This window comes from Pseudophryne corroboree, chromosome 8, assembly GCF_028390025.1.
Source record: "Pseudophryne corroboree isolate aPseCor3 chromosome 8, aPseCor3.hap2, whole genome shotgun sequence".
In the NCBI taxonomy this organism is placed as follows: Eukaryota; Metazoa; Chordata; class Amphibia; order Anura; family Myobatrachidae; genus Pseudophryne; species Pseudophryne corroboree.
In genome coordinates, this window is record NC_086451.1 from 446,065,711 (window position 1) to 446,077,775 (window position 12,065).

The 12,065-nt window shown below is 50.0% G+C and overlaps 1 protein-coding gene across 7 annotated transcripts in view; it reads right to left on the reverse strand.

Annotated features, from left to right (window-relative positions):
* PBX2 (PBX homeobox 2) overlaps positions 1–12,065 on the reverse strand; it is a 45,685-nt gene that overhangs the window by 17,434 nt on the left and 16,186 nt on the right. The window contains exon 1 of one of the 7 annotated variants that reach the window (XM_063938175.1): positions 5,057–5,181. The exons of 5 other annotated variants lie outside the window; for them this stretch is intronic. In XM_063938175.1, the coding sequence (XP_063794245.1) occupies positions 5,057–5,166 (110 nt within the window). In that variant the 5' untranslated portion in view covers positions 5,167–5,181. Of the gene's footprint in view, positions 1–5,056; positions 5,182–12,065 lie in introns of those variants that run through there. One more of the 7 variants, XM_063938176.1, reaches the window with a different exon arrangement.

Below are 12,065 nucleotides of genomic sequence, written 5' to 3' on the forward strand. Positions count from 1 at the left end.
TGACCATTTTCCCTGGAAACTTCTTCCTAGCGTGACTGCTCCCCAGCCTCGGAGACTTGCATCCGTGGTCAGCAGGACCCAATCCTGGATTCCAAACCTGCGTCCCTCTAGATAGAAGGTGCTAACTTTGCAGCCACCACAGGAGAGAAATTCTGGTCCTGAAAGACAGACTTATTTTCCGGTGCAGGTGAGACCCGGACCATTTGTCCAGCAGGTCCCACTGAAACACCCATGTATGAAACCTGCCAAACGGAATGGCTTCGTAAGCCGCAACCATCTTCCCTAGCACTCGAGTGCTTTGATGAATCGACACTCTTGCCGGTTTCAGAATCTCCTTGACCATGCATTGGATTTCCAGAGCTTTTTCCACTGGAAGAAACACTCTTTGCAGTTCCGTGTCCAGGATAATGGCCAAGAAAGGCAGCCAAGTTGTCGGAATCAACTGAGATTTTGGCAAATTTAGGATCCAACCATGATGTTGCAGAACAGTCAGGGAGAGTTCCACATTTCTTAGCAACTGCTCCTTCGATCTCGCCTTTATCAGGAGATCGTCCAAGTACGGGATAATTGTGACACCTTGCTTGCGTAGGAGTACCATCATTTCCGCCATCACCTTGGTGAAGACCCCCGGGGCCGTGGAAAGCCCAAACGGCAACGTCTGAAATTGGAAATGATAATCCTGCACCGCAAATCTCAGGAAAGCTTAATGTGGAGGATATATTGGGACGTGTAAGTAGGCATCTTTTATGTCAACTGACGCCATAAAATCCCCCCCTTCTAGACTGGAGATCACTGCTCGAAGAGATTCCATCTTGAACTTGAAAGTTTTCAAATACAGATTGAGGGATTTTAGGTTCAGGATCGGTCTGACCAAGCCGTCCGGCTTCGGAACGACAAAGAGGCTCGAATAAAACCCTTCTCCCCGTTGGGACGGGGGTACCGGGACAATGACACTCTGTTGACACAGCTTCTGTATCGCAGCACTCACTACTGCCCTTTCTGGGATAGAAACTGGCAAGGCTGATTTGAAAAAAATCGGTGGGGGGGGGCACCTCCTGAAACTCCAGCTTGTACCCTTGGGACACTATGTCAAACACCCAAGGATCTAGGCCCGAGCGAAACCAGACCTGACTGATGAGTCTGAGACGCGCCCCCACCGGCACGGACTCCCGTAGGGGAGCCCCAGCGTCATGCGGTGGACTTGGCAGAGGCCGGGAAGGACTTTTGGTCCTGGGAGCCTGACCCAGCAGGCGCCCTTTTTCCCCTTCCTCTACCTTTTGAAGCAAGGAAGGACGAGCCTCTTCCTTTTTTGTATTTATTAGGCCGGAAGGACTGCATCTGATAATGGGGTGCCTTTTTCTGTTGTGCTGGAACATGAGGAAGAAAAGATGACTTACCCGCTGTAGCGGTAGACACCAGGTCAGCGAGGCCGTCACCAAACAAGACACTACCTTTATAAGGGAGAGCTTCCATAGCTTTCTTGGAGTCGGCATCAGCATTCCATTGATGAATCCACAGCGCTCTCCTGGCCGAGACTGCCATGGCATTGGCCCTTGATCCCAAGAGGCCAATATCCCTCGCCGCATCCTTTAGGTAAGCTGCAGCGTCCCCGATATAACCGAGAGTTAAAAGAATGTTATCTCTATCCAGGGTATCCATGTCAGATGCCAAATTATCAGCCCACTTAGCAATAGCACTACTCACCCATGCCGACGCCACGGCAGGTCTGAGGAGCGCACCTGTAGTGACATAAATGACCTTTAATGTTGTTTCCTGCTTATGATCCACAGGGTCCTTGAGGGCAGCAGTGTCGGGAGACGGAAGCGCCACCTTCTTGGACAGCCAGGACAGGGCCTTGTCAACATTGGGAGATGACTCCCACCTTTTCCCTGTCGTCAGAGGGGAAAGGATATGCCATAAAAATTCTCTTGGGAATCTGCCACCTTTTGTCAGGCGATTCCCCAGCTTTTTCACAAAGAGCGTTCAGTTCATGAGAGGGGGGAAACGTCACCTCTGGCTTTTTTCCCTTATATAAACAAACCCTTGCATCTGGAACAGCAGGCACTTCAGAAATATGAAAAACATCTTTAATTGCCACAATCATGTACTGAATACTCTTAACCACTTTTGGATGTAAACTGGCCTCACTAAAGTCGACACTGGAATCAGAGTCCGTGTCGGTATCAGAATCCGCCATTTGGGTAAATGAACGATTTTGTGACCATGAGGGGGCCTGCACCTGGGATAAGGCTTCCTCCATGGATTTTCTCCACGTTTGTGTCTGAGAATCAGATTTATCCAGCCTCTTAGACAATAACGCCACATTTGCATTCAATGTACTCAACATGGCCACCCAATCAGCAGTCGGCGGTGTCGACAGAGTCCCTCCCAAATCTTTCTCTGCGCCCCCAGTAACCTCCTCCGGGGAGGAGCACTCAGCCTCAGACATGTCGACACACCGTACCGACATACACACACTCACACTGGCAATAGGGGACAGACCCACAGAGAAGCCTGTTAGAGAGACACAGAGGGAGTATACCAGCTCACACCCCAACGCCTCTGCAATGTCTGTGAAGAGAGAAAAATGGCGCTGGTAAGCTGTGAGGGCTAAGCCACGCCCCCTCCCAGAGCGCTGTAGTCCCGCTCAAATTTAAATATTTATACTGGCGGGGGTCTCATATTCAGTGCCCAGACACTTATATATGCTCTTTTGCCAGTTTTCATAACTCCAGTAACTTGCTGCCCAGGGCGCCCCCCCTGCGCCCTGCACCCTGTGAGTGCCGTTGGTGTATGTGTGGGAGCATGGCGCGCAGCGCGACCGCTGCGCTGTACCTCAGTTACTGAAGTCTTCTGCCGTCACTGAAGTCTTCTTGCTTCTGTATACTCATTCGGCTTCTTTCTTCTGGCTTCGGTGAGGGGGATGACGGCGCGACTCCGGGAACAAGCAGCTAGGCGCACCAAGTGATCGAACCCTCTGGAGCTAATGGTGTCCAGTAGCCTAAGAAGCAGAGCCTTTAACTCAGAAGAAGTAGGTCTGACTTCTCTCCCCTCAGTCCCACGAAGCATGGAGCCTGTAGCCAGCTGGTTTCCCTGAAAATAAAAAACCTAACAGAAAGTCTTTTCAGAGAAACTCAGGAGAGCTCCCCTAGTGTGTGTCCAGTCTCTCTGGGCACAGAATCTAACTGCGGTCTGGAGGAGGGGCATAGAGGGAGGAGCCAGTTCACACCCATTCAAAGTCTAAAGGTCCATACACACTTAACGATATAATGAGCGACGTTGCTCATTTTCCCCCTCCTTGAGCGACGTCGCTCATTTTATCGTTAAGTGTGTATGCCGCCAGCGACGACCGATGCGCGGCCCCACGGGTCGGCAACGATCGTCGCTGTCGGTAGGGCATGCATGAAGGATGTAGACTGACGTCCACGACCTTCATGCAGGGCTGGCGGGGGCGTGACGTCACTGAGCGATATGAGCGGTCATATCGCTCAGTGCGTACAGGCGGCCGCCGACCGGCCGGCCTGGGAGGGGGAAACGTTAGACGATGTCGCTCACAGAGCGACATTGTCTAATGTGTATGGGCCTTTAGTGTCCCCATGTCTCCTGCGGATCCCGTCTATACCCCATGGTCCTTTTGGAGTCCCCAGCATCCTCTACGGACGCAAGAGAAAATTATCTGGATATACACAGAGCAGTCTCCTTATCAGCTATAGGTACTCTGCATCATTATATACAGCAGCGTGATCATCATCCGGATGTACACAGAGTAGTCTCCTTATTAGCTATAGGTACTCTGCATCATTATATACAGCAGCGTGATCATCATCCGGATGTACACAGAGCAGTCTCCTTATTAGCTATAGGTACTCTGCATCATTATATACAGCAGCGTGATCATCATACGGATGTACACAGAGCAGTCTCCTTATTAGCTATAGGTACTCTGCATCATTATATACAGCAGCGTGATCATTATCCAGATGTATACATACACTCCCTACCATTATACAGAGCAGTACAGTTATCAGGCTATAGATACTCAGTATCACTACATAGAACAACATGATCATTAGGTTATACAGTATGCATACACTCAGTATCATTGTACAAAGCAGTCTTGTCACTATCAGGACATAGATACTCCGTATCACTATACAGAGCAGTCTTATCAGTGTTATCATTATATACAGCCGTTTTATCAGTGTAAAGACACCCAGTATAATTATACAGAGCAGCACTATCAGGACACAGATGCTCTGCAGTTATATACAGCACTGTCTGTAATCATTATCAGGAAACAGATACTCAGTATAACCATTTAAAGTAATGTTATCATTATCAAGATGTAGATATCTTTTATTGCGATTATAGAGCAGTATTACCAGGATACAGATACTCTTTATAGGTATACAGAGAGCTGTGCTATCATCATCAGGACATAGATACTCTGTAGCAGAGCCGGCCCTAGCTATAGGCAGACTAGGCAATTGCCTAGGGCATACCTCCCAATTGACCCGATTTTCGCGGGACAGTCCCGTTTTTTGGGGTCTGTCCCGCTGTCCCTCCCGTGGGCCACAGTGTCCCGCGGTGGGGGGGGGGCATTTGGGAGGCTCCCTATCACTCGCTGCTCTACTCAGTTCAGAGCAAAGCAGCGGTGAATAGACGCTGTGCGCGTGCGCACAGCGTCTATTCCAGTGAGGCAGAGGGACTGGGGGCATGGCCAGCAGCTCACAGAGCGCTGGCCATGCCCCACTGTGACGAAATTTGGAGGTGTGGCCCGCGATAGCGGCATCCCTGTGAGGCCACGCCTCCTTCACAATATACCACGCCCCTTTCCAGCGCCGCCGCCGCTGTGCCGCGCGAGGAGTCTTTCTTACAGCAATCCGAAAGTTGGGAGGTATGCTTGGGTATCTGCCTTCACATAGTGACCGGCTCAGATAACATTGGTGGTCTGTGGGGCACCCGATGTCCGGTGGCGCCAGCGGCTCTGCTGTGGTATATCTGAGCAGAGCCGCCTGCGGTGGCGCAGCGGCCGGAGCGGGTGCAGAGACTGTACCTACAACTACGGACAGATGCGGCGCCGCTGTAGGGGAAGTCTGGGTATTCCAGCGCCGATTGCCCCCTCACAAATATGGCCGCCGCTCCGGGAGGAGGGCTGTTGCGCATGCCCAGCAGCAGCTCCTCCTCCCATGGTCCTTTGTGGAGTCAGTCAGACTCCGGTCACTGCACCGCCACTAATAAGCCCAAGCCAGCAGCCTTCTACCCCCAACCGCAAAGCAGCAGCTCAAATAGTGTAAGGGCAGTCCAGGTCAGCATTACATTTATTTAAAACAGTAATTAATTTATTCAACATTTTGCCAGGGTATGTATGTGTATATGTATGTGTGTGTGTGTATCTATATATATCTATATATTTATTTTTTTGTCAGTGAGGCGGGAATGGTGCCGCTGTCACTGATGCAGGGATTGTGTCGCTGTCAGTGAGGTGGGGATTGAGCTGCTGTGACTGATGGAGTGATGTGCTGCTGTCAGTGAGGTGAGGATTGTGCCGCTGTCGGTGAGGCAGGGATTGTGCCGCTGTCGGTGAGGATTGTGCCGCTGTCAGTGAGGCGAGGATGGTGCTGCTGTCAGTGAGGCAGGGATGGTGCCGCTGTCAGTGAGGCAGGGATGGTGCCGCTGTCAGTGAGGCAGGGATGGTGCCGCTGTCAGTGAGGCAGGGATGGTGCCGCTGTCAGTGAGGCAGGGATTGTGCCGCTGTCAGTGAGGCAGGGATTGTGCCGCTGTCAGTGAGGCAGGGATTGTGCCGCTGTCAGTGAGGCAGGGATGGTGCCGCTGTCAGTGAGGCAGGGATGGTGCCACTGTCAGTGAGGCAGGGATGGTGCCACTGTCAGTGAGGTGGGGATTGAGCTGCTGTGACTGATGGAGTGATGTGCTGCTGTCAGTGAGGTGGGGATGTGCTGCTGTCAGTGAGGCGGGGATAGTGCCACTGTCAGTGAGGCGGGGATAGTGCCACTGTCAGTGAGGCGGGGATAGTGCCACTGTCAGTGAGGCGGGGATTGTATTGCTGTCAGTGAGGTGGGGATTGAGCTGCTGTGACTGATGGAGTGATGTGCTGCTGTCAATGAGGAGGGGATGTGCCTCTGTCAGTGAGGCTGGGATTGTGCCGCTGTGACTGATGGATTGATGTGCTGTTGTCAGTGAGGCGGGAATGTGCTGCTGTCAGTGAGGCGAGGGATGTGCCTCTGCCAGTGAGGCAGGGATTGTGCTGCTGTCAGTGAGATAGTGTTGTACACTCAGGGCCGGTTCTAGACCTTGTGGCGCACAGGGCGAAAGTTTCCATTGGCGTCCCCCCCCCCCCCCCCCAGTAGACAAAACAGGCTTACAGCGTGCCGTAGGCGCGCGCCAAAACATAGGGGTGTGGCGTCATAGGGAGTGGCCACAGTTGTGCCCCCAGTAGATATGCCCCCTGTAGTTTTGCCCCCTGTAGCTATGCCACCTGTAGTTTTGCCCCCAGTAGCTGTGCCCCCAGTAGATTTGCCCTCAGTAGTTTTGCCCCCTGTAGCTGTGCCCCCAGTAGTTTTGCCCCCTGTAGCTGTGCCCCAGTAGATTTGCCCTCAGTAGTTTTGCCCCCTGTAGCTGTGCCCCCAGTAGTTTTGCCCCCTGTAGCTGTGCCCCCTGTAGCTGTAGCAAGAGCTGCTACGGTGTACACTGACACTATACAAGGTCCATTATATACATACTGACACTATACAAGGTCCATTATATACATACTGACACTATACAAGGGTCCATTATATACATACTGACACTATGCATGGTCCACTATATAAATACTGACCTTATATAATGGTCCATACACACACTGATACTATACAGGGGTCCTTTATATGCGATTGCGGGGAGGGTGGGCTAGCGAGGGACTTCTAATGTAATAAAGCAGGACTGTTGGGCTGGAGAGAAAGACTCTATTACCAGTATTAGCAGCAGGGCTGATGCAGCACGGGCACCGATCCTCATTATTCTCCTCCCACTCTACCTCCATTGCTGTGATCCCCGCCTGACAGGGGATGTGTGTGGGGGGTTAATGGTTGTTACTGGTGCTGGTGGGGTGGTACCCTGTCACCCTTTTCCAGTCACCCACTATCTCCCAGTTACCCCTGTCTTCCCAGTCACCCACTACCTCTGTGTCACTTACTATCTCTGTCATCCACTATCTCCCTGTCACCCTCTCACCATGTCACCCACTCTCTCCCCGTTACCCGCTTTCTCCCAGTCACCCACTATCTCCACAAGGAATTTTGCCTGGGGCATCAAAATAGCTAGGGCCGGCTCTGCTCTGTACCAACAAGAATCGCGTCATCAACTGTCCGGGCCGCCCACTTTACACACTAAGTGGGCGGACGGGCAGGGGGACCCCTGATTCCGGGAGACTTGCCTGCTCTTCCCGGGGGCCGGGAGGGTCACCCGATTTTCGGGAGCCTCCCGGCCATTCCGGGAGAGTAGTCAAGTATGGGTGCACCCATACATCTGCTTCTTAATGCAAATATCTAATCAGCCAATCGGGTGTAGTATGGTATGCCGGCGTCGGGATCCTGACCGCCGGCATACTGGCAGCTGGGCGAGCGCAAATGAGCCCCTTGCGGGCACCGTGACACACTCCGCTATTTATTCTCCCTCCAGGGGGGTCATGGACCCCCAAGAGGGAGAATAGGTGTCGGTATGCCGGGTGTCGGGATTCCGGCGCCGGTATATTGAGCGCCGGGATCCCAATAGCCGGCATACTGAATACCACCCAGCCAATCTTGTGGCAGGAACTACAACTTGGTCAAAAGGTTCAGCTGTTCCGAATATACACCAGAATGGGAAATGTTGTACTATTGTTTTGTTATTCCTGTGCAGACTCTTTGTGGTGTAAAACAAATAAAATATATTATTATTATTATTATTATTATTATTATTAATACCAAACTGGGTGAATGGAGCATCTCAGGAACTGCTGATCTGCTGGGATTATTGAGTGGCTCTCCCGGCCGCCTGGAAAGTCTCCTGGAATCTGTCTGACCACTTGCCCGGCGATAATGCGATGCACGCTAAATTTCATACATCTGCGTGACGCCATCATGTCACCATGCGCCAGAGTCTCTACACAATGTTTCCTGCACGTTGTATCCATTTCACAAATAATTCAGACTGCTCTGCTCCTACCCAGTACTAGAAACATGGCGACAAGTGACCACTGAGGGTAGATACTCTGGGGCAAATGTATCAAACCTTTGAGAGAACAGCAACCTCTGCACTCTATCTCTCTCAAAGGTTTGATACATCTCCCCCTTTCAGTATCATTATACAGAGCAGTGTGGTCACTGGCAGTACATATGTACTCAGTATCATTATATAGAGCAGTGTGATCACTGGCAGTACATATATACTCAGTATCATTATACAGAGCAGTGTGGTCACTGGCAGTACATATATACTCAGTATCATTATACAGAGCAGTGTGGTCACTGGCAGTACATATATACTCAGTATCATTATACAGAGCAGTGTGATCACTGGCAGTACATATATACTCAGTATCATTATACAGAGCAGTGTGGTCACCGGCAGTACATATATACTCAGTATCATTGTACAGAGCAGTGTGGTCACTGGCAGTACATATATACTCAGTATCATTATACAGAGCAGTGTGGTCACTGGCAGTACATATATACTCAGTATCATTATACAGAGCAGTGTGGTCACTGGCAGTACATATACACTCAGTATCATTATACAGAGCAGTGTGGTCACTGGCAGTACATATACACTCAGTATCATTATATAGAGCAGTGTGGTCACTGGCAGTACATATACACTCAGTATCATTATATAGAGCAGTGTGATCACTGGCAGTACATATATACTCAGTATCATTATACAGAGCAGTGTGGTCACTGGCAGTACATATATACTCAGTATCAATATATAGAGCAGTGTGGTCACTGGCAGTACATATATACTCAGTATCATTATACAGAGCAATGCGGTCACTGGCAGTACATATATACTCAGTATCATTATACAGAGCAATGCGGTCACTGGCAGTACATATATACTCAGTGTCATTATACAGAGCAGTGTGGTCACTGGCAGTACATATATACTCAGTATCATTATACAGAGCAGTGTGGTCACTGGCAGTACATATATACTCAGTATCATTATACAGAGCAGTGTGATCACTGGCAGTACATATATACTCAGTATCATTATACAGAGCAGTGTGGTCACTGGCAGTACATATATACTCAGTATCATTATACAGAGCAATGCGGTCATGCTTAGGCTATAGATGTTCAGTAAATTGGTTTCTGTGTCCTAGTGAGCGCTACACTACCCCCTATTATCAGGCTACACTGTGTAATAATACAATGTATCATTACAGCACAGATTATCACTGACTCAGAACGTAGATGGAATAGAACACGTTCATTATAAATCTGTTATTGTGCAGAATACAGCAAGGTCATCACTAATGTACAGACCCAGCGCTACGTATACTGAGCAATCTGGTCCAGGCTGTCTACCCCATCTGTGTCACCCCTGTCTGACTGCCCCTCCGCTTTAGAATGTAAGCTCTCACGAGCAGGGCCCTCTCCCCTCATGTTCTTTGATTTCCCTCCTAATACTATCATCTATTCTACTCCATGCTCACTTCAATGGCACCTAACCCTTGGTTTCTGCCTCCTCGCTGCTTATGTGTGTGCTATGACCACTGATGCTGGAATGTTTATATACATGTACTTGCTTTTGATGTCTTGTTTGGTACTGTAAGTCACTGTTTTCTTGTGTGCTCAGGTATTTTATTAGGCGCTGCGGAAGCCTTGTGACACCATATAAAGGATAACAATATGGGCATTTGACGGGGGACTAGCTCCAGCCGCTACAGCCCCCGCCAGTCGCTCTGGTCCTACCCCCTCCCCACACCGCCGCTCCGTTGGTATTTGTGCCCAAAAACTGCACCCTCCCCTGTTGGATCCACCATCTTGGAGGATATGCACACATGGACCTCTAAGAATCTTTTGTTTTGCCGTTCTCTTGTTTGCAAATCTGACCTATTTTTCCCCAGACTGCCACTTACGGACTCTCCGATCTGCTGCCTCATGGTCTCCATCATGTACCACGCGCTTTCGCCTCATCGCATGCTATACCTCCACGCGGTGCAGGCTGTCCCTCGCGTGGCTCCAGCGCCGTAACTACGTGTGTGCCAGGCACACAGCGCAGTTGCCCTGAGGGCACAACGGCCAGTGGCTTGTAAGGAGTCAAATTACGACCCCTACTCAATTGTTTGTCCTGTGGCCACCAACTCAGTGACAGACGAACCTCCGGAGTCAAGGAGATCATTTGAGACCTGATCTGGTGAGGCAGGCCGTCCCACTTGGCAAGGATTAGCTTCTGCAGAGGGCGGGAATGAAATTGAGTGTACTCTACCATGTCAAAAGTCGACACCATGAGGCCTAGTACTTGCATCGCTGAGTGAATCGACACTCTTTGGCGAGAGAGGAAGCATTTGATTGTGTCCTGACGTTTCAGGACCTTCTCTGGAGACAAGAACAATCGTTGGTTGTGAGTGTCCAGTAATGCCCCCAGGTACACCATGCTCTGAGCAGGGACCAGTGAGGATTTCTTCCAGTTGATGAGCCACCCGTGGGCTTGTAGGATATGGACCGTCCATTCCAGATGACGGAGGAAAACCTCTGGGGAGTTCACCAGGATCAACAAGTCGTCCAAATACGGCAGGATCCTGATACCTAGACAGTGGAGGAGGGCCTTCATGACCACTATGACCTTGGTGGAGATCCGAGGAGCCATGGTCAGTCCGAAAGGCAAGGCTTGGTACTGATAATATAGGTTGCCAATAGCAAGTCGTAGATATTGCTGATGCGACATGGCAATAGGTATGTACAGGTAAGCATCCTGTATATCCAGGAATACCATATAGTCCTTGGGTTCCAAAGCCAGTACAACAGAGCGCAGAGTTTCCATACGGAATTTGGATACCCTCACAAATTTGTTCAAAGACTTGAGGTTGAGTATAGGCTGGGAGGACCCATTTGGCTTTGGAACTAGGAACAGCATTGAATAGTACCCCCTGCCTCTCTGAGACAGAGGCACCGGCACTATCACTCCTGTATCCAGGAGGGATTGTACAACCAAATGTAGAGTTTGTACTTTTAACAGATCCGAAGGGATACCGTTGAGCAAAACTGGCGAGGGGGACGTCTCTTGAAAGAGATAGCTTACCCGTGAGAGACCACTTCCTGCACCCAGGCATCCGAGGTGGTCTTTAACCATACCTGGGTGAACTGCAGAAGTCGTCCTCCCACCCCGGGGTCCCCCAGGGGAAGGCCCGCCCCGTCATGCAGCAGGCTTGTCCGGTTTGGAAGCAGGCTGACGAGCGGCCCAAACACGTTTAGGTTTGGGCTTAGAGGACTTGGAAGTGCGAGCCTGTCTCGGGTACGCCTGACCCTTTGCTTTACCTGGAGGTCGAAAGGAACGAAAAGTAGTACCCCTAGCCTTCGGAACCGAAGGATTAGTACTTGGGAAAAACACAGTCTTGGCCGACGCCAAGTCGGTCACAATTTTGTTCAGATCATCTTCAATAGTATATCTCCCTTAAAAGGGAGTACCTCCAAGGTCTTCTTAGAGTCCAGGTCCACTGACCAGGACCGTAACCACAGAATCCGGCGAGCCAAGATAGACGTAGTAGATGCCTTCTAAAGCAATAAGGTTCAAATCAATATTGTCAAAAAAATTTTTTAAAGAATTATTACCATAATAAACAAGCTGATATCTAGACACATCCCATTGCCTCCGTATATATCCATTACACCCATATACACACTGTGCATAACTATACACACCTCAATTTGACAATAAGACTTTCGCTATATATATTTTTTGCAGAAAACTGTGTTCTATTGTAAATAAACCACTATTTCTGAGTATTAACCAGTAGCGCCAAAGGTTGGTCACCCTCCCCCTAGATTTCGTAAAACAAGGAAACAACCGAAAAGAGT